This window comes from Coregonus clupeaformis, chromosome 30 (assembly GCF_020615455.1).
Source record: "Coregonus clupeaformis isolate EN_2021a chromosome 30, ASM2061545v1, whole genome shotgun sequence".
Classification (NCBI taxonomy): domain Eukaryota; kingdom Metazoa; phylum Chordata; class Actinopteri; order Salmoniformes; family Salmonidae; genus Coregonus; species Coregonus clupeaformis.
The window spans coordinates 49,995,497-50,018,736 of NC_059221.1; the positions used below are offsets into that span (position 1 = coordinate 49,995,497).

A 23,240-nucleotide genomic window follows, 5' to 3' on the forward strand; every position below is an offset into this window, starting at 1 on the left:
AGAGACAGAGAGAGAGAGAGAGAGAGAGAGAGAGAGAGAGAGAGAGAGAGAGAGAGAGAGAGAGAGAGAGAGAGAGAGAGAATGGGGGAGAGAGAGAGAGAGAGCAGGGGGAGAGAGAGAGAGAGAGAGAGAGAGAGAGAGAGAGAGAGAGAGAGAGAGAGAGAGAGAGAGAGAGAGAGAGAGAGAGAGAACAGGGGGAGAAAGAAAGAGAGAGAACAAGGGGAGAGAGAGAGCAGGGGGAGAAAGAAAGAGAGAGAACAGGGGGAGAGAGAGAGAGAGAACAGGGGGAGAAAGAGAGAGAGAGAGTGGGGGAGAGAGAGAGAGAACAAGGGGAGAGAAAGAGAGAGAGAGAGTAGGGGGAGAAAGAGAGAGAGAGAGTGGGGGGAGAGAGAGAGAGAACAAGGGGAGAGAAAGAGAGAGAGAACAGGGGGAGAAAGAAAGAGAGAGAACAAGGGGAGAGAGAGAGCAGGGGGAGAAAGAAAGAGAGAACAGGGGGAGAGAGAGAGAGAGAACAGGGGGAGAAAGAAAGAGAGAGAACAAGGGGAGAGAGAGAGAGAGAACAGGGGGAGAAAGAAAGAGAGAGAACAAGGGGAGAGAGAGAGAGAGCAGGGGGAGAAAGAAAGAGAGAGAACAGGGTGAGAGAGAGAGAGAATAGGGGGAGAAGAGAGAGAGAGAACAGGGGGAGAGAGAGAGAGAGAACAGGGGGAGAAGAGAGAGAGAGAGAGAGGGCAGGGGGAGAAAGAGAGAGAACAGGGGGAGAGAAAGAGAGAGAGAGAACAGAGAGAGAGAGAGAGCAGGGGGAGAAAGAGAGAGATAATAGGGAGAGAGAGAGAGAGAGCAGGGGGAGAAAGAGAGAGAGAGAACATGGGGAGAAAGAGAGAGAGAGAGAACAGGGGGAGAAAGCTATCAGAGTGGAGCTAGATTGGCAGTGGCAGGAGAGTGAGGTCCATTACAACAGAAAGCCCAACAGTCAGCAGAGTTGGACCTTTGGGGCCAAACGAAACAACAACAACAGCAACAACAACAGCCATATTGCTCTCAGGAGCACTGGGCTTCACTCGCATCCCTGTGAGATGGCCTTCCTTTCAAACTGACATTATAAGAAAATGGCTTTTAGAATTGACTTTGTAAACTAGTTTTACCGTATGTTCAACTAGTTTTACCGTACGTTCAACTAGTTTTACTGTATGTTCAACTAGTTTTACTGTATGTGTTAATAACAGGAAAGAGTGATACAGACCAATAATATCATCATCAGCCTGTTTGGTGGATTTTCTTGTAAACACTTGATCACGATCTGTTTTTGCCAATGTTAGGTCTCTTGATATGAAAAATAGCTTTCTCATTAGATTATTTGGGTGCTTTTTTTGTTTTACAGATATGCTGTTGACATTTTGGTGTGAACTGTCAAGAATACGTTTTTCTAATTGCAGTAGAACTGTAGAGACTCATCCAAATAGCTACAGGCGTAGTTGGTGACCTTGCCAAAGATAGACAGGACCTCTGTCCTACTGAGCCCGATCAGTGAGTCAGGGGACGTGGTGCCCTCCATAGCAGCACTGTTGAAACTCCTGCTTGCCATGGGTGCCAGCCTGCCAGCCTGCCTGCCTGCCTGCCTGCCTGGCTGGGTGGCTGGGTGGGAAACTCAGGGGACACCAGAGGTGCTGTAACTGTCCATGGACATAACTTCAAGTTAAATATCCCTCCAGTCCAAACCATCCTTGACTGAAAGCTCTTTCAACGTCAGTTCGCAGATTATATCTCGGTAACAGAATTCAAAATCTGGACCACAGAGCAGTTTAATTGTGATATCAATCTTGAATGCTTGGAATGTGTTCTAAAGACACAAAAATGCAACATATGCCAAACGGGAACCCAAAAGAGAGTATCTCAAATGAAGAGAACTCATGGATGCCAACAAACATACAGCCTTCTAATTATTGTAGTTAAAGGCAGAGGATGAACCAACCAACCGCCATGCATCTAAACACAGACTAGCGGTCACATTTACATTTACATTTACATCATTTAGCAGACACTCTTATCCAGAGCGACTTACAAATTGGTGCATTCAACTTATGATAGCCAGTGGGACAACCACTTTTTTTATTTTTTTAATGGGGGGTGGGGGAAGAAGGATTACTTTATACTATTCCAGGTATTCCTTAAAGAGGTAGGGTTTCAAGTGTCTCTGGAAGGTGGTCAGTGACTCCGCTGTCCTGGCGTCGTGGGGGAGCTTGTTCCACCATTAGGGTGCCAGAGCAGCGAATAGCTTTGACTGGGCTGAGCAGGAACTGTGCTTCCGTAGAGGTAGGGGGGCTAGCAGGCCAGAGGTGGATGAACGTAGTGCCCTCGTTTGGGTGTAGGGTCTGATCAGAGCCTGAAGGTAAGGAGGTGCCATTCCCCTCACAGCTCCGTAGGCAAGCACCATGGTCTTGTAGTAGATGTGAGCCTCAACTGGAAGCCAGTGGAGTGTGCGGAGGAGCGGGGTGACACGAGAGAACTTGGGAAGGTTGAACACCAGACAGGCTGCAGTGTTCTGGATAAGTTGAAGGGGTTTAATGGCACAGGCAGGGAGGAGATCATTCAGCATCATACCATATGACACAGTCTTCAAAGGTATGACCAACAGTTCTCTGTAACACAGCATCCTACTTAACCTTTAACCTGGAAGCACTGCAGGCTCTGACCATGTCTTCAATGTTTGCTCTGTTCATAACAGGAGATGTGTCTCCAGCACATGGCTTCATGGGGTCAGAGTACACTGGGGTAATGTGTAGAAATTGACCTGGAAGGGACAGTATATTAACTTGGGGTTGAGACAGTACTGGATCAAACAGGCTTAGCATTATGGTCTTGTCAGTAGGTTAGATAACTGACTACAGTACAAAAATTATACTTTCTGCTCCCTCCCTCCCTCCTTCCCTCCCTCCCAGCCTCCCTCCCTCCCAGCCTCCCTCCCTCCCTCCCAGCCTCCCTCCCTCCCAGCCTCCCTCCCTCTCTCCCTCCCAGCCTCCCTCCCTCTCTCCCTCCCAGCCTCCCTCCCTCCCAGCCTCCCAGCCTCCCAGCCTCCCCCCTCCTAGCCTCCCTCCCTCCCTCCCAGCCTCTCTCCTTCCCTCCATCCTTCAGAACCTGACCCATAGAGTCCCATAGCTCGTTAATGAACTAAACTCTCTGATCTGTCTGCCCTGTGGCCAAACGTTGTCATCCCAATCAGAGTTGATGACAGTACAGTAACAGTTCAGTAACAGAGCACTGATGTGAGATGACACTAACATTATGTAAATATGAGACTGATGAGCGGTGAGTACTGAGCAGTGGCAGCCAGCAGGATACAGGGAGTGTATGTCTGATGAGGAGAGCTAGGCTGATGGGGCATATATTCAAAATGACAGAGAATCTACTAATAGGAGACAGGAGATAAGTGGTTTAGTTTGGTGCTCCGCTGACGCTCCTCCTACACGTCTCCTGTTAGTTTACTGTAAACCATTCAGCTCCTCCTATAGGTCTTCTGTTAGTTTACTGTAAACATTTACATTTACATTTACGTCATTTAGCAGACGCTCTTATCCAGAGCGACTTTCAGTTAGTGCATACATTATTCTTTTTTATTTTCATACTGGCCCCCCGTGGGAATCGAACCCACAACCCTGGCGTTGCAAACGCCATGCTCTACCAACTGAGCTACCTCCCTGCCGGCCATTCCCTCCCCTACCCTGGGCCAATTGTGCGCCGCCCCATTGGTCTCCCGGTTGCGGCCGGCTACAGCAGAGCCTGGATTCGAACCAGGATCTCTAGTGGCACAGCTAGCACTGCGATGCAGTGCCTTAGACCACTGCGCCACTCGGGACTTAAACCATCAAGCTCCTCCTATAGGTCTTCTGTTAGTTTACTGTAAACCATTCAGCTCCTCCTATAGGTCTCCTGTTAGTTTACTGTAAACCATCCAGCTCCTGTTAGTTTACTGTAAACCATCCAGCTCCTGTTAGTTTACTGTAAACCATCATGCTCCTCCTATAGGTCTCCTGTTAGTTTACTGTAAACCATCCAGCTCCTCCTATAGGTCTCCTGTAAGTGTACTGTAAACCACCCAGCTATGTTGTTACAGGCCTGAGTTTTTTTTTCATTCATCATAATGACGATTATTACGGTTATCTGGTCCTAATGACCATTATTACAGTTATCTGGTCCTAATGACGATTATTACAGTTATCTGGTCCTAATCACGATTATTACAGTTATCTGGTCCTAATCACGATTATTACAGTTATCTGGTCCTAATGACCATTATTACAGTTATCTGGTCCTAATCACGATTATTACAGTTATCTGGTCCTAATGGCGATTATTACAGTTATCTGGTCCTAATGGCGATTATTACAGTTATCTGGTCCTAATGGCGATTATTACAGTTATCTGGTCCTAATGGCGATTATTACAGTTATCTGGTCCTAATGGCGATTATTACAGTTATCTGGTCCTAATGGCGATTATTACAGTTATCTGGTCCTAATCACGATTATTACAGTTATTTGGTCCTAATGGCGATTATTACAGTTATCTGGTCCTAATGACAATTATTACAGTTATCTGGTCCTAATGGCGATTATTACAGTTATCTGGTCCTAATCACGATTATTACAGTTATTTGGTCCTAATGGCGATTATTACAGTTATCTGGTCCTAATGACCATTATTACAGCTATCTGGTCCTAATGACGATTATTACAGTTATCTGGTCCTAATGACGATTATTACAGTTATCTGGTCCTAATGGCGATTATTACAGTTATCTGGTCCTAATCACGATTATTACAGTTATCTGGTCCTAATGGCGATTATTACAGTTATCTGGTCCTAATGGCGATTATTACAGTTATCTGGTCCTAATGGCGATTATTACAGTTATCTGGTCCTAATGACAATTATTACAGTTATCTGGTCCTAATGGCGATTATTACAGTTATCTGGTCCTAATCACGATTATTACAGTTATCTGGTCCTAATGGCGATTATTACAGTTATCTGGTCCTAATGGCGATTATTACAGTTATCTGGTCATAATGACGATTATTACAGTTATCTGGTCCTAATCACGATTATTACAGTTATCTGGTCCTAATAACGATTATTACGGTTATCTGGTCCTAATGACCATTATTACAGTTATCTGGTCCTAATTACGATTATTACAGTTATCTGGTCCTAATTACGATTATTACAGTTATCTGGAAACCTCATGTGACGTTACCATGGCTTGGTGTTGGGATGTGGCATGCTGTGTGTTATCTGGCTGTATCAGACCTCCTTACCGTCGTTCCACAGCCCCCTGTGGTCCGTGTAAGAAGCTTTCAAGCAGGATGCTGATCATCAGAGCATGTGGCTACAACCAAAGAGACAGACTACATCACACATCAATACCTGTTGGGATCAGTGGATCAGTATAACCTCTCATATACAGTAGTTGGTCTATACTGATCCACTGTCCAGAATCATACAGCTATTAGTTACACTATCTTATCTGCACACTATCAAAGCATGCTTTGATAAATGGATCGTATTAGTAATTATTTTATAACCCTAACATTTATATTTGATCTATTGTATATTGTGTGCAATCCATATAGGCCACACCGCTTGATTTGTTTTAGCTGTTCTTGTTGGAATAACAGTGACAGATATTTTTCACAAGTTTGGTGGGAAGACCAAAGACCCTTGGGCACTGGGTGTGAAAATTGTTCTCACACCCCCTCCCTCTCACTCCCTCGCCCCAATCACAACATATTACAGTTATGAGACCACCTCACCCCAATCACAACATATTACAGTTATGAGACCACCTCACCCCAATCACAACATATTACACCTCACCCCAATCACAACATATTACAGTTATGAGACCACCTCACTCCAATCACAACATATTACAGTTATGAGACCACCTCACCCCAATCACAACATATTACAGTTATGAGACCACCTCACCCCAATAACAACATATTACACCTCACCCCAATCACAACATATTACAGTTTTGGGACCACCTCACCCCAATCACAACATATTACAGTTATGGGACCACCTCACCCCAATCACAACATATTACAGTGATGGGACCACCTTTTCACCTCTTGTACATGGATATGGCACTGCCTCCCTCTCTCTCCTGTAGCAGATATGCCAAAGCCCATAAGCCAGTATAGTGTGTAATGTGATATGAGTGTACAGGTTAGAGGGGATATGAGAGTCATGACACCAGGGAAGCCCTCTGTGCATGCTGAAGTCATAATGATGCTCTCCCCTGCCATTCAGCCCAGAGGAACATTACATTACATTAGAGTTTCACTCCTCTTACAGCTATCGTATTGCCATTCTGCATTGTTAGAAGATAGGGGGATAGGAGTTAACCTAATATTGTTAATAACACATTTTTATTTTCTTCATAAAAAGAAAGGAAAATTATATATAAACAGTTTATCCTAGTTGATGGGAATTCTGCACATAGAGAAGCATGTCGTTTATTTTAATATTGGTATTATATAGTTCTACTTAACTTATAAGATATAAGCCGTGGCGTAGCACACAGCCCCGGTATTGAAAATCATACCATCGGTATTTCAAAACACCCCGGTATACGGTATAAATGGTATATCACCCAACCATAGTATTATTAATTTATGATGTACACTACCGGTCAAAAGTTTTAGAACACCTACTCATTTTCTTTATTTGTACTATTTTCCTTTTGTCTAGGTGGGAAAGGGCATTCTGGAGTGCGATTGAGATTGCTTTATCTGTGGATCTATTGGGGCGGTCTGCGAATTGGAGTGGGTCTAGGGTTTCCGGGATGATGGTGTTGATGTGAGCCATGACCAGCCTTTCAATGCACTTCATGGCTACCGACGTTACCTTTGCTTTCTTGGGCACAGGGACTATGGTGGTCTGCTTGAAACATGTACAGTACCAGTCAAAAGTTTGGACACACCTACTCATTCAAGGGTTTTTCTTTATTTTTACTATTTTCTACGTTGTTGAATACTAGTGAAGACATCACAACTATGAAATAACACATATGGTAGTAACCAAAAATATGTTAACCAAATCAAAATATATTTTATATTTGAGATTCTTCAAATAGCCACCCGTTGCCTTGATGACAGCTTTGCAAACTCTTGGTATTCTCTCAACCAGCTTCACCTGGAATGCTTTTCCAACAGTCTTGAAGGAGTTCCCACTGTAATATTCATATGTGTCACCATACTGAATTGTAATTGGATGCATCATACTGTGCAATGATTGGTTAAGACCACCCAGGTGGTGAGGTCATTCTAAGATGATCATGGCCAGAGACACATGGACATGCACGTTATAGCTAGTTAATAAAGAGGTACGTTTATAAATATCCTGTCGTCCTGCATTTTATTATCTTGTACAAAGCGTACAAAACAAGACATGGTGTCAGAGTAAAAGGACTAAAAGATGGATTTTGCTGGAGTTCCTTCACCTCGAATGGATTGGGGGTCTACAAATCTACCCGATGCATGGCGTAAGTTCAAACAGCATGTGGAGCTGATGTTCACGGGTCCTCTGAAGGAAAGAGGAGAAGAGGAAAAGTGCAGCTACCTGCTCCTCTGGATCGGTGAAAAAGGGAGAGACATTTACAACACATGGACACTTACCGAGGCTGAATCAAAGGTACTGAAAACATACTACGATCGTTTTGAAGCATATGTTTTGCCAAAGACCAATACAATTTTCGCTAGGTACAAATTCCATGAGAAAGTACAAGGCGCTAGTGAATCGTTTGAACAGTTTGTCACTGAGCTGCGTCTGCTTGTGAAAGACTGTGATTATGCAAACAAGGATGAGATGGTCAGGGACCGTATTGTATTTGGAATACAATCACCGCGAGTGAGAGAGAAACTTTTGAATGTTGGATCAGAGTTAACGCTGGACAAAGCTATCGACATAGCCAGATCTCACGAGCTAGCACAGGTTCAGATGAAAACCATTTCAGGCGGCAGCATGAGCGCATCACGTGAACAAGCAGTGCACGCAGTCAGGCAGACATCAAAGCACACCTCCAGTGCCCAGAGAGCATGTTTCAGAACGGAGACAGACAGAACTCCAAAACAGAGCGACACAGACTCCAAACGCCCCAAAACATGTGGATATTGTGGATACAAAGTGCATGGCGAACAGGGGAATTGCCCAGCTAAAGGCAAACAGTGTACTAAATGTGGAAAATGGAATCACTTTGCAAAAGTGTGCAGAGTTTACCGTGGAAAAACAGTACATACAGTGAGTGAAGATGAAATGTCAATCAAAGAGTCAAATGCTGATGAACTGTTTATTGATTCAGTGACACAGAAAAGTCAGATATCAGAGACAGAACAAGCCTTTGCTGACATTGAGATAGGAAGACAAGGCACAGAGCTAAAATTCAAACTAGACACTGGTGCACAAGTAAACATTATTCCTCTGAGTAAGTACAGAAGCTTGACATCTGAGTGTGAGCTACAGCCCACCACGCGCAGACTGACTGGTTATGGTGGTGAACAGCTCCCAGTAAAAGGCACATGCACTCTCAAATGCAAATACAAGGAAAGGGACATGATGTTGGACTTTTACGTTGTTGACACTCGAGCACCTGCAGTGCTAGGTCTTAAAGCATGTTTAGACATGGACCTTATCAAGCTAGTTTTATCAGTGACAGCACCAGTAGAGATAGAGAATGTCATGGAGGAGTTTGCTGATGTTTTTACAGGAATAGGACTATTCCCAGGAGAATGTACCATTCACCTTAACCCAGACGCAACCCCTGTGATCTACCCACCGAGAAAGATTCCACTTGCTCTCCGCGCCCGTCTGAAGAAAGAGTTGGAGAGCATGGAGCAATCTGACATCGTCACCAAGGTTACAGAACCGACGGATTGGGTCACGCGCGTTAGTGGTGGTGGAGAAACCACGGACAGGCAAGCTCAGAGTATGTCTCGACCCAAGAGACTTGAACAAGGCTATCAAACGCCCCCATTACCCCTTACCGACGCTAGATGGCATCACACACAAGCTAGCGGGCGCACGCTACTTCAGTGTCATGGACGCCAGATCAGGCTACTGGGCTATCAAGCTCACAGAAGAGTCATCTAAGCTCACAACGTTCAACACACCGTTTGGACGCTACAGGTTCCGTCGCCTGCCTTTTGGGATTATCTCAGCCCAAGACGAGTTTCAGCGAAAGATCGACGAGGTGTACGAAGGCCTCGACGGAGTCGTGGCAGTGTGGACGACATCCTTGTCTATGGTCGAACCAAAGAGGAACACGACAGAAACCTCAGCGCGATGCTGCAAAGGTCCCGCGAGAGAGGAGTCCGGCTCAACCCCGAGAAGAGCACAGTCGGCGCTACAGAGGTCAGCTACTTCGGGCATCTTCTCACAGCGAATGGAATCAAGCCAGATCCGCAGAAGATCTCAGCCATAAAGGAAATGGAGCCACCAAAGAACCGCGCAGAGCTGGAAACAGTGCTTGGCATGGTCAACTACTTAGCCAAGTTCGCACCCAGCCTCTCCAATGCTAATGCACCCCTGCGTCAGCTGCTAAAGCAGTCCAGTGAGTTCCTCTGGGACAACCAACACGACATCGCTTTCCAGAAAGTGAAAGACTTGATCACGAGAGAACCAGGACCAATCCTTGCCTACTACGACCCCAACAAAGAGCTCAGACTCCAGGTGGACGCGTCAAAGTATGGACTAGGGGCAGTGCTACTGCAAGAAGGAAAACCCATCGGCTACGCTTCCAAATCTCTCACAGACTGTGAAATCAACTACGCTCAAATCGAAAAGGAGCTGTACGCCATTCTGTTCGGATGTAAGCGTTTCCATCAGTATGTCTATGGACGACAAGTCATTGTGGAATCAGACCACAAGCCCCTCGAGTCAATCATGAGGAAACCGTTAGCCGCAGCCCCGCCAAGGCTACAGAGAATGATCCTTCAACTACAAAAATACGACTTCACAATCACTCACCGTCCAGGCAAAGACATCCCTGTCGCAGACACACTCTCCAGGAAGTTTCTTACCTACAAGGACAGCAGCCTCAGTGAAGGCATGGACATGCAGGTGCACACTGTGTACAGCAACTTACCAGTTAGTGACACAAAACTGAAGGAGATCCGAGCAGAAACAGAAAAAGACACACAACTCACACAGCTGAGGAAAGTCATACAGTCAGGATGGCCTGAGGAGAGGAGAAAATGCCCTCAGAGCGTCTCAGAGTTCTGGAACCATCGTGACGAACTATCACAGATCAACGGAATCATTTTCAAAGGAGAGAAAATCATCATTCCTACCAGTCTCAGAGAAGAGATTTTGACAAAGATCCATGCTGGACACATGGGCATGGAAAAGTGCAAACAGAGAGCACGGGACATTTTGTTTTGGCCCGGAATGTGCAAACAAATAGAGGACATGGTTGGTAAATGCCCCACGTGTCTTGAACGACGCCCCTCGAACACCAAAGAGCCAATGTTACCTCACCGTATCCCAGACCGACCCTGGCAGGTCGTGGCAACCGATCTGTTCACGTGGAACAACGAGGACTACATTATAACAGTGGACTACTACAGCAGATACTTTGAACTCGACAAGCTTCACAGCACCACATCTGCAGCTGTGATACACAAGCTGAAAGCAGCCTTTGCCAGGCATGGCATTGTAGAGACTTTAATATCTGACAATGGGCCCTGTTACAAATCAAATGAGTTTGAATCCTTCACAAAAGCATGGGAGTTCACACACGTCACCACAAGCCCACATTACCCTCAAAGTAATGGCCTTGCTGAAAAATCTGTGCAGATCGCTAAATCACTCATGGACAAAGCAAAAGCAGACAAGAGAGACCCCTACCTCAGTCTCCTTGAATACCGCAACACTCCAGTTGACAACTTCAAATCACCAGCCCAGCTGTTGATGAGCCGCAGACTTCGCTCAATCCTCCCCAGCACCAACCAGCAGCTGCAACCTGAGGTCGTCAGCTACAAGGAAGTGCATGCAAACGTGCACAGAGACAGCAACAGCAAAAGCGATACTACGACAGGTCAGCCAGACCACTGCCACCACTGAACGACGGAGAGTCAGTTAGAATCCAGGAGCATGGCTACTGGAAGCCAGCAGTCGTCATCCAACCAGCTGACACTGAACGTTCATATCACGTTCGCACCGCAGAAGGAGCGGTGTACCGCCGCAATCGTCGTCACCTACTGAACACAAAAGAACAACACACTGACGAGATGAACTGTTCCCCTGAAAGAGAACGGGATGGACTAAACACAGACACAACACAACATACACCATACTTACCTGCAACACCACAAGAACTGTTGACTGACACAGAAGCATGCTCAGCTTCATATCACACAAGGTCAGGAAGAGAGGTCAAGCCTAGAGCTGTCCTAGACCTGTGAAATGTCAAAGGGTGTAGGCGGATCGCTGCCCTAAAAGAGTTTCCAGACTGTAAACTTGTTATTGAAAGTTAACTTGAAATGCTTTGGTATTGTATTTGTTTGATATGTTGAGATGTCATTGCTACAGTGAAAAGCTGAGTTGCTGAGAAATATTTGTTCTAAAAATAACAATATGCTGAATCATTGTTTGTCTGTTATGTTGATGCAGTTGGTGCAGTTTAAATGGTTACTTACCTCGAGTTCAAACTACAGAGCATATATTCAAAAGAAACGCTTTATTGTTCCACATATTTTTTCTTTTTTTTAAAAGAAGGGGGATGTAATATTCATATGTGTCACCATACTGAATTGTAATTGGATGCATCATACTGTGCAATGATTGGTTAAGACCACCCAGGTGGTGAGGTCATTCTAAGATGATCATGGCCAGAGACACATGGACATGCACGTTATAGCTAGTTAATAAAGAGGTACGTTTATAAATATCCTGTCGTCCTGCATTTTATTATTTTGTACAAAGCGTACAAAACAAGACACCCACATATGCTGAGCACTTGTTGGCTGCTTTTCCTTCACTCTGTGGTCCGACTCATCCCAAACCATCTCAATTTGGTTGAGGTCGGGGGATTGTGGAGGCCAGGTCATCTGATGCAGCACTCCATCACTCTCCTTCTTGGTAAAATAGCCCTTGCACAGCCTGGAGGTGTGTTGGGTCATTGTCCTGTTGAAAAACAAATGATAGTCCCACTAAGCCCAAACCAGATGGGATGGTGTACCGCTGCAGAATGACAGTGTCACCAGCTAAGCACCCCCAAACCATAACACGTCCTCCTCCATGCTTTACGGTGGGAAATACACATGCGGAGATCATCCGTTCACCCACATCGCGTCTCACAAAGAAACGGCGGTTGGAACCAAAAGTCTCTAATTTGGACTCCAGACCAAATAACACATTTCCACCAGTCTAATGTCCATTGCTCATGTTTCTTGGCCCAAGCAAGTCTCTTCTTCTTATTGGTGTCCTTTAGTAGTGGTTTCTTAGCAGCAATTCAACCATGAAGGCCTGATTCACACAGTCTCCTCTGAACAGTTGATGTTGAGATGTGTCTGTTACTTGAACTCTGTGAAGCATTTATTTGGGCTGCAATTTCTGATGCTGATAACTCTAATGAACTTATCCTCTGCAGCAGAGGTAACTCTGGGTCTTCCATTCCTGTGGCGGTCCTCATGAGAGCCAGTTTCATCGTAGCACTTGATGGTTTTTGCAACTGCACTTGAAGAAACTTTCAAAGTTCTTGAAATTAATGATGGACTGTCGTTTCTCTTTGCTTATTTGAGCTGTTCTTGCCATAACTTGGACATGGTCTTTTACCAAATAGGGCTACCTTCTGTATACCCCCCCTACCTTGTCACAACACAACTGATTGGCTCAAACGCATTAAGAAGGAAATAAATTTCACAAATTAACTTTTAAGAAGGCACACCTGTTTATTGAAATCCATTCCAGATGACTACCTCATGAAGCTGGTTGAGAGAATGCCAAGAGTGTGCAAAGCTGTCATCAAGGCAAAGGGTGGCTATTTGAAGGATCTCAAATATAAAATATATTTTGATTTGTTTAACACTTTTTACCACATCATTCCATATGTGTTATTTCATAGTTTTGATGTCTTCACTATTATTCTACAATGTAGAAAACAGTAAAAATAAAGAAAAACCCTTGAATGAGTAGGTGTTCTAAACCTTTTGTTCAGTAGTGTATATATTTTACGTCCGCTGTCCTTGTCCTTTGCATGGCCTCTCCAGACCCAGATATGTGTTGTCCTCTCTAGCTGACCCTCTGTCTACCCAGAAACCTCAGCTGTGACAATCTCTCTAGCTGACCCTCTATCTACCCCGATACTTTAGCTTTGACAACCTAAGGCTGGTCAACACAAATATTTAACCCCATGACTCATCCACTTGGCCAGGCTCCCATTGTGTCGATGTCAGGTGTGTGGCAGTGTCTGTGTGTGTGTGTGTGTGTGTGTGTGTGTGTGTGTGTGTGTGTGTTAGCTGATTGTTTTCTAGGAGATCCCAATCTCCTGGGTAGAGAGTTACCTGCATGTTGAAGCCAGTATCCATCAGCAAGGACATCCAGGATGTTATCCTCTCAAACATATTTCAGGAGCATATTTTAGGTGAATTAGATGCAGGAGCTCTTACTGTTTTGACATAATGACAAGTTGGCCCGCATCAGATGGAATCCACTCTCCTCCAGGTGACTATGCAACGAAGAGCTTTAGAAATCAAAGAAGTAGAACAAAGAGTTGGGAGATGTTCTGTCGAAGGCTGCTTCCTGTATCTCAGGGCCAAGGGCCAATCAGGAGCTAAGAGGACTAGGGGTTGCTGGGGAAACTGCTGAAATGACAGTGTGCACCCTGGCCCATAGCTAGCTGGCTCACTACATTTATATATACTGACAGCAGTGTTTTGTTGAAAAGAAATCCCAAACTACAAAGGCAGTATATACTGTACCTTACTACTAAGAGTTTATATTAATATATTTGGTTTATTCACAGGCCTACTAAGGATATGAGATACAGCTGGTTTGTTCACAGGCCTACTAAGGACATGAGATACAGTCTGTTTTATTATCTCTTCCTTTGACATCAGGTAGTGGGCAGAACAGAACTCAGATAACCTCCATTGTGATGCATGTACTATCCAGCCTAATGTTTCTGTTGGTGGTCTCTGTAAGTGTGTATTCATTGTATGCACTGATTAAGACAAAAGCTTAGTTTATTAGCTTACCGGTATATCCATAGATAATAGGCTATGTACTTTGTGGGCTTCGTAAGACTTCAATTCATGTCGATTATGCTCAGTTTGTTAACTCAACTTTGAAGTCAGCATCCTGACTGTTTGGTGCGACAATGACTATAGGAGTTGGCAAAACAGCACAAACTGATCTGGGACCAGGCTAGGTAATGACTATAGGAGTTGGCAAGACAGCACAAACTGATCTGGGACCAGGCTAGGTAATGACTATAGGAGTTGGCAAAACAGCACAAACTGATCTGGGACCAGGCTAGGTAATGACTATAGGAGTTGGCAAGACAGCACAAACTGATCTGGGACCAGGCTAGGTAATGACTATAGGAGTTGGCAAGACAGCACAAACTGATCTGGGACCAGGCTAGGTAATAACTATAGGAGTTGGCACACCTAAACCTTACAGCCACATCCTAAACACTACACCTTAAAACCCTGAGATTTTAACATTCCATCTGAAGCAGGCACATCCAGCTGAGAAAGCAAAGCTCAGGATTGAGAGATGGTAGTGGGCGAGTTAGGGAACAGATGGCGAGACATTACACATTGTGGTTTGAGTCAGCCAGCTGTAGCTAGCTGCCACACGACACAGCAGAGAGAGAGAGAGAGAGAGAGAGAGAGAGAGAGAGAGAGAGAGAGAGAGAGAGAGAGAGAGAGCAGGCTGGGTAAAAGGGACGGGTAAAAGCACTCAAGTTGCTTCTTGTCTGTGGTGCTGTGAAAAAGGTTGATCATCATCCACGTTTCTGCGTGTTTCCAAAGACAGATGGAGTTTAGAACACAACACGTTCCAGAGGTCTATAATGTTCCACAGCATTTCCACCATTTTGGCCATATTGAGTGTACCCATGAGTGTACTGTCAAATTTCTGTGGAGGGGCTATGCCCGTTCTAATTCTATTTCTCAGCCCTGGAACTAAATCAGTTGAGTTATTAGCCTGAAGCAGATAGAATGAGCAGAATAGAATGCCCCAGTGTGAGATGGAATGTTTACTGACAACACACAAGGAGGATGAAATGGGTAATAGAATGAAAATTGCTGATTCTTGGCACGGCCTATCAGACAGCTTGACAGCACAGCAATAAAGCTTCGTCCTGACTCATAACTTTGTCTGCATAGGATTCTCAAGGCCACCTCATTGCTAAGGCCACTGTGAAAGCACTTTGTGCTGATGTAAAAATTGCTTTTAAAAATAATAAATAGCAGAGAATCAAACCTTGATTTAATTTTCCTGGAGTCACAGTGAATATGTGCAATTGCGTATATTGCATAATTTTTGGAATATCAAAATGTGATTTTACCCCCTCCCCCTGAAAAACGTGTATATAAGTTATTCAGTAGGTGTTCTGCTTGTTTGTTTGTGAGAGAGCAGCCCCCCACCCCCTCCAGACTCCAGAGTGCATGCCATGCCAATATAGTGTAGTGTTTGGAGTGATGCTGAGAGTGGTGCTGAACAAGTCTTTATGTACCCCAGTGAAAAACTCTGACAGGCAAGCTGAGTCCTCCAGATGCCTCCCTCCATAACCATTGCACTGCATCTGCACATATTGAGAGAGAGAGAGAGAGAGAGAGAGAGAGAGAGAGAGAGAGAGAGAGTGAGAGTGAGAGAAGGAGAGAGAGAGACAGGGACAGGGAGAGAGAGAGAGAGAGAGAGACAGGGACAGAGACAGAGAGAGAGAGAGAGAGAGAGAGAGAGAGAGAGAGAGAGAGAGAGAGAGAGAGAGAGAGAGAGAGAGAGAGAGAGAGAGAGAGAGAGAGAGACAGGTAGAAGAGATAGAGAGAGAAAGCGAGAAACCTCCTCCAGCACCAAAGCCCTGGAGCAAAAGTCCCAGAACTCCCCACTCCACTTCCTCTCAGCTCTGTGAAAGTGTCACTCAGCGTGTCAACCCTCCCGGCCACAGGGGACCTGACAGTGACAGGCTCTCTGAAAGACCTTGTTTATACCCTCGTCGAATGTTCGCCCTTGTTCCAACCGACCTTAGCTAGCTCTCAGCTCTGTCGTGGTCATCAGATTCAGAACTCAGGGCTCAGTTGGTAAGAGTGTGGCGCTAGCAATGGCAAGGTTGTGTGTTCAATTCCCACAGGGATCACATACACATTATAAATGTACAGTATACACTCACAGTACTTTGAGTCAGTTTGGATGAAAGAGTCTGCTCAGGGGAAAATACATTCACTCTTCACATCCAGCTTCTCTCTGTCTACTGGTGGTGGAAGGTCAGTGAACAATAGAGGAGGCTGTATGGTTTTGGCAGCAAAGGAAAAATACCTCCTGATTGTATGAGCTCTGAGATTATAATAACGCATTATAATGAGGGAGGCTGCAATAATACATCCCTAAAGGAGGTCAAGACTATAGCTCAGTGGGAGACGGATGGATGGTGAATGGAGTCACTGATTATAATTATTTCCAATACCCTAATATATATGCCTTGGTTGTCAAGTAGTTTATTACTTACTGTGCAGAGGTCTAGTAATCAGTAGACTACTTTTTTTGTGATTATAGCTATCACAATTTCAACAAGGTTTATTTTATAGAACAGCAGTCGAGCTGGGTGGACTTTTTCCATAATACATTTTTTAAAATGAATTTTCCTCATTCGTGTAGATATGCTGCCATCTGACGGACAACCTGTGATAACACATGCAATCAAAATGCTCGGTTTGTCCCTCGTCGTATACTATTCTCAAATCATGTGAACGCGCATACGTGCGGACGTGCAGCAGCGTGAACTATTTACAGAGTCATCTGATTAGGTAAGAACATAATGTACCTTTTCGTAACAGCACACATTTACACGAATATGTCAGGAACTTAAAGCAGATCATCGTGTTGTAATGGTGTATGTTGACATTGAAATGTAATTTTGAAAAATAAGAAATTGTCATCTCAAACTTACGTCAGTGTCGCGAACGAGAAGTGAGAGTGCAGCCGATCAAAACAAACAAGACTGGGCTTGTGTCAGCTCTTTAGCTACCTAGCTAATTAGCGTAACTAGGCTATCTGTCATTGTCAGTTGTCAACAACACTTGCTAGCTGTATCATCGTGTTTTTGTCCCTTTTAGCTTGCTAGATAGTTTAAAAAAAACATAGCAGTAAGCAACAATATGAAGCAATCGCTCAGGCAACACATAGAATATAACCGTACAAGCTAACTTGCAATATCAAGTTCCAGTTAGATCAATTCAATTATATTTCCTCCTGTCCGCTGTATTCTGTCTGTGCTGCATGGTTTATCAGCTGACCTGTAATGTAATGTCACACAAGTAGTATTCATCCTTGTCGTCTTTCCACATCTTCAGGTCTAAAACTACAGATAGAAGGCCACCAGGATGACTAGTGTACGTACTAAACATTTACATAATATAATAGACAGTAATGGAATGGTACTGTGGTATACTAGTAATACGGTAGTTTGGGTGCTGTTCCTCTAATTGATTGATTGGTTGATTGATTTGATGAATACCTGTAGGTGCTGTGTGGGCGAGCCCGGCTGGTGATATCCCAGTCGTCAGGGCGTCAGGCCCTAGCTGCGCTCAGGGTGGGTTGGATACGAACCTTCTCAGCTGCTGGTTCTGATGAGCCTTATTTTGTCGTGTCACGGGGGGACTCAGACTCAGGTAGGCTACTGCTATATCAACCACAACACAGGTAACACTGGTTCATTTGTTATTTTTACACTAACTGTGACCATATTTTGGTATGTTGGCCTGTGCGTTTTTGAGTTAGAATTGTATGAGAAAATGATCTCACACTTTACATAAATATAGCTACTGTTAGGGAGAAAATACATTGTCAAATTTAACATTGCTGTACTACACCTCTCTCTCTCCCTACCAGGCCCTAGGACAGTGTGGCCTGATGAGAACATGGGACCATTCGGCCCCCAGGACCAGCGGTTCCAGTTGCCAGGTAACTCAGGCTTTGACTTTCACCTGGAAGGCATGGCAGACCAGAGGTTTAAAGGCCCAGTCCACAGGACGGTACCTGACGTTCTGACTGTTGCTACTAGCAACGAGAGACATGAGTTTGTACTGACCCAGTTTGTTGGCGAGTTTCAGGTAAATACGTCACTCACAATAACTCTTTAACTAAAGACGTGCCCTTATTCAATTGTAAATAAACATGGACATATTCTTAAACATTTGAAACATTTAAAAAAATATATTTATATATTTAATAAAAACATTTATTTTATGTTTCATACTAGTACAGTTAGTTATATGATGAGTACTTACAGATAGGTGTTTTTTCTTTGTAGGGCAAAAGTGGTCACATGTTATCGAGGAGCATCCGCAAGGCAGAGCACTACTTTGATCACCCCAATGTGGACTGTTCTATACAGACCTGTCCTGAGCTGCTGAAGAAAGGTATAGTTTTTTATTAGGAATGTGTAGTCATACTTATCATAACAATAACTATACATATTATTTTATCAACCGCAATCCACACACATCAGATGGCTGTATGCAATATAAAGTATGTCCACTAGGGGGAAGTGACTTCATTGGTGATGACACTAACTTTGTCCAAGAGGGTGATAGCAGACTTTTCTGTAGGCCTATTGGTTGGCTAGCAGTTGACTGTAACAACTTTCTCTTTATATCTGTTAGAGTTGGAATCCTATTTCCCAACGGCCCCAGACAGCGCCATCACTGTTGTCACGGTGAAACACACGAGATGTGAGGTGATCGACAAAGACCGAGAACAGCTACTTCATAAAGTGAGTTAGAACTCCCAAGTCCACTGGTTGTTTCCCATTGATATGGATTCAGTGAAACTGATTGCAGTAAGTTATTCTGGCATAACTTTTTGGAGTTGTAGGCCTGCGTACTTATTGAAGGTCTTACTCTGTACCTCCCCTTTATTGGGGAACTGTTTTCTTGTCAGTTAGTTTGAATACTGACAGATACTGGATGTTTTCTGTTATTTCAGTTAGTTTGAATACTGACAGATACTGGATGTTTTTCAGTTACAGTGGGGGAAAAAAGTATTTAGTCAGCCACCAATTGTGCAAGTTCTCCCACTTAAAAAGATGAGAGGCCTGTAATTTTCATCATAGGTACACGTCAACTATGACAGACAAAATGAGAAATAAAATTCCAGAAAATCACATTGTAGAATTTTTAATGAATTTATTTGCAAATTATGGTGGAAAATAAGTATTTGGTCAATAACAAAAGTTTCTCAATACTTTGTTATATACCCTTTGTTGGCAATGACACAGGTCAAACGTCTTCACAAGGTTTTCACACACTGTTGCTGGTATTTTGTCCCATTCCTCCATGCAGATCTCCTCTAGAGCAGTGATGTTTTGGGGCTGTCGCTGGGCAACACAGACTTTCAACTCCCTCCAAAGATTTTCTATGGGGTTGAGATCTGGAGACTGGCTAGGCCACTCCAGGACCTTGAAATGCTTCTTACGAAGCCACTCCTTCGTTGCCCGGGCGGTGTGTTTGGGATCATTGTCATGCTGAAAGACCCAGCCACGTTTCATCTTCAATGCCCTTGCTGATGGAAGGAGGTTTTCACTCAAAAATCTCACGATACATGGCCCCATTCATTCTTTCCTTTACACGGATCAGTCGTCCTGGTCCCTTTGCAGAAAAACAGCCCCAAAGCATGATGTTTCCACCCCCATGCTTCACAGTAGGTATGGTGTTCTTTGGATGCAACTCAGCATTCTTTGTCCTCCAAACACGACGAGTTGAGTTTTTACCAAAAAGTTATATTTTGGTTTCATCTGACCATATGACATTCTCCCAATCCTCTTCTGGATCATCCAAATGCACTCTAGCAAACTTCAGACGGGCCTGGACATGTACTGGCTTAAGCAGGGGGACACGTCTGGCACTGCAGGATTTGAGTCCCTGGCGGCATAGTGTGTTACTTTGGTCCCAGCTCTCTGCAGGTCATCAATTTTGACCCCACGGGGTGAGATCTTGCGTGGAGCCCCAGATCGAGGGAGATTATCAGTGGTCTTGTATGTCTTCCATTTCCTAATAATTGCTCCCACGGTTGATTTCTTCAAACCAAGCTGCTTACCTATTGCAGATTCAGTCTTCCCATCCTGGTGCAGGTCTACAGTTTTGTTTCTGTTGTCCTTTGACAGCTCTTTGGTCTTGGCCATAGTGGAGTTTGGAGTGTGACTGTTTGAGGTTGTGGACACGTGTCTTTTATACTGATAACAAGTTCAAACAGGTGCCATTAATACAGGTAACGAGTGGAGGACAGAGGAGCCTCTCAAAAAGAAGTTACAGGTCTGTGAGAGCCAGAAATCTTGCTTGTTTGTAGGTGACCAAATACTTATTTTCCACCATCATTTGCAAATAAATTCATAAAAAATCCTACAATGTGATTTTCTGGATAATTAAATTCTCATTTTGTCTGTCATAGTTGACGTGTACCTATGATGAAAATTACAGGCCTCTCTCATCTTTTTAAGTGGGAGAACTTGCACAATTGGTGGCTGACTAAATACTTTTTTCCCCCACTGTATATCAGTTTGAGAACTGACAGATACTGGATGTTTCCAGTTATATCAGTTAGTTTGAGTACTGACAGATACTGGATGTTTTCCGTTAGTTTGAGTACTGACAGATACTGGATGTTTTCCGTTAGTTTGAATACTGACAGATACTGGATGTTTTCTGTTATTTCAGTTAGTTTGAATACTGACAGATACTGGATGTTTTCAGTTATGTCAGTTAGTTTGAATACTGACAGATACTGGATGTTTTCAGTTATATCAGTTTGAGTACTGACAGATACTGGATGTTTTTCAGTTATTTTAGGTTGAATACTGACAGATACTGGATGTTTTTCAGTTATTTTAGTTAGGTTCAATATTGACAGATACTGGATGTTTTCAGTTACTTTAGTTAGAGTACTGACAGATACTGGATGTTTTCAGTTACTTTAGTTAGAGTACTGACAGATACTGGATGTTTTCAGTTACTTTAGTTAGAGTACTGACAGATACTGGATGTTTTCTGTTATTCCCCAGTTTGTTAGTGGTGCTAAGGAAATCTGCTTTGCTCTGTGGACCGCTGGCTTCTGGGCTGACTTCATTGACCCCTCATCAGGATCAGCTGTGAGTTGTTCTCCAATCTGTTTTGTTTGTTGTTAATTGTTTATATCACAATATCAATATAATGTATAATACATATATAATGCAATATGCATGTTCTGTTTACTGTACTTCATCAATCTGAGATAGTTTCCAGGAGACGTATGTAGTCTTCAAGGCAATCCCATCATTTCCATTCCTTTGTCTTGTCCCACAGTTCTTTGGAGCTCACTCCAACAACCCACTACTCAAAGAGGAGTGGAGGCATCAAGGTTTCCATATCGAGGCCTCTGGATCCTGCACAGTTATCCGTCACGTCTTGAGGGGAACACCTACGTTTGTTGGAACTGTTTTTACTACCGCCCCTGCCAATAGTCATGTCATGGAAAGACTTCAAGGACATTCAAGTGCATCTGAAGACGGGGGCTAGTTTTTTAATATTTAATTATCACAATGTGATGATGATGTATCTCACTATCCAAAAGACTGTTTGTGCACGGTCATCTCTTTGTCCACTTTGGATAGTTTGGGAGGAAAACCCTTACCCATAATGACGTTGTCTTCACCACACCAGCATGGAGAGAAAGTTCTTATGGTTTGTTGTCCAAATGTTGTCTTCACACACACTCCCAGATCTGTTTGTGCTGTTTTGCCAAAGTTGTCGTGAGGACACAAACAGATCTGGGACCAGGCTATGTAACTACGTATTTGGAAGTAGACGGGTAGATTGCGTACAGTACTGCTGACTCTGATGATATCATGAATACTTGACTGAGGAAGATCCCTTTGGCAGCTATGTTTAACAGCTGTGAAACACCCAATAAACCACCTAGCTACCTTTTGACTAAGGGCTCGATTCTAGCTGTAGCGCTGAAGATCTGCGCTACGGCGCAATTTAACTATATTGCGATGTTCCTGCGTTCGCAGAGACCGCATTCACGTAGCATATTTTCGGCTCAATCGGAAATAACCTTTACATTTCAACCACACGATAACGCACAAATTCCTCAATACGGATTTAATCTAGACCTCGTATAGTCTGTAGTTAACACTTTCAGACTAGTCTAGAGATGATTGCTGCTGTACAGTGTTTTCCTTCACTTGCACAATGGGAATAGAAATATGGCGTCTTAGAGGAGTCTGTTGTACCTTAACCAATTAATATATCTATATGTCCGGTAGTGTACACATCATTCAGTCATTTAATTATTCAATCAGAAAGTAGCGGCTTGTGAAGCAACACACAATACAAAAAAATATTTAATGATTAGCTAATCCAAAAGAGATTTTCAGTTGATCCTCCATCCTCTTTACATACGACTAGAAAGGTAGACGATGCAATTCCCACAATGTCTTTGCTAATTTCCTAGAGCTAATTAGGGAACACAAACACTAGGAGAAATTGAAATGAATATGCCTGGCCTTGAGGTAATGTATAACTTCTAGACCTTCTCTTTTAAAGTGTTCCCAGGACAAGGAGTATGTTGTTTGGGAAACAGAAACATCTCCTTTCACACCTCTAGTAACTTCTCAAGGGGGTACAACTTTAGGCTAAACCTTGGAATCTGATCTGAGGAGGACTGATGGGTTTGGTTTGGAGCTGTGACCATTCTGTCTGTTGGCCAGAATCAGATAAAGAAAGTCCTTTAAAATGAACCCCCCGCCCCAGCAGCTTAACAGAAATAATCTCCTTCGCAAGGCTTTTAAACTACACCTCCTGGACGCAGAGGGTCTGAGAAAGACGTTACCTTTTAACTTCCTGGAGAAAAAAGCAGAGAGAAAGAGAGGGGTGTTAGAATTGTCATTTTTTTCTGCAGCTCGAAGCGCCAAACCTTTTGTTGTATTTCTGCCAAATGTAGGCTTAACTGTGAAACTTTACCGCAGTCCGACTCCACAC

At 43.8% G+C, this 23,240-nt stretch overlaps 1 protein-coding gene across 2 annotated transcripts; it reads left to right on the forward strand.

The window, feature by feature from the left end:
* The first annotated feature begins 16,959 nt into the window (after positions 1-16,959).
* On the forward strand, positions 16,960-22,181 carry mmadhca (metabolism of cobalamin associated Da). 2 transcript variants are annotated; one of them, XM_041884354.2, is made up of 8 exons: positions 16,960-17,030; positions 17,577-17,615; positions 17,747-17,894; positions 18,115-18,335; positions 18,536-18,644; positions 18,888-18,997; positions 21,281-21,367; positions 21,561-22,181. In XM_041884354.2, exons 2-8 carry the CDS (start codon positions 17,607-17,609, stop codon positions 21,771-21,773), a joined length of 897 nt encoding a protein of 298 aa, XP_041740288.2. In that variant the 5' UTR covers positions 16,960-17,030; positions 17,577-17,606; the 3' UTR covers positions 21,774-22,181. The 2 variants fall into 2 exon arrangements, with proteins under 2 accessions (XP_041740288.2, XP_041740289.2); XM_041884355.2 differs by lacking the exon at positions 16,960-17,030 and adding an exon at positions 17,083-17,116.
* The last annotated feature ends 1,059 nt before the right edge of the window (positions 22,182-23,240 follow it).

What these genes read in the sequence shown, in the direction of transcription:
- mmadhca (XM_041884354.2), top strand. An exon ending in ACGGGGGGACTCAGACTCAG is followed by an intron (nt 17,895 to 18,114) that starts GTAGGCTACTGC and finishes TCTCCCTACCAG; the next exon opens with GCCCTAGGACAGTGTGGCCT. An exon ending in AGTTTGTTGGCGAGTTTCAG is followed by an intron (nt 18,336 to 18,535) that starts GTAAATACGTCA and finishes TTTTCTTTGTAG; the next exon opens with GGCAAAAGTGGTCACATGTT.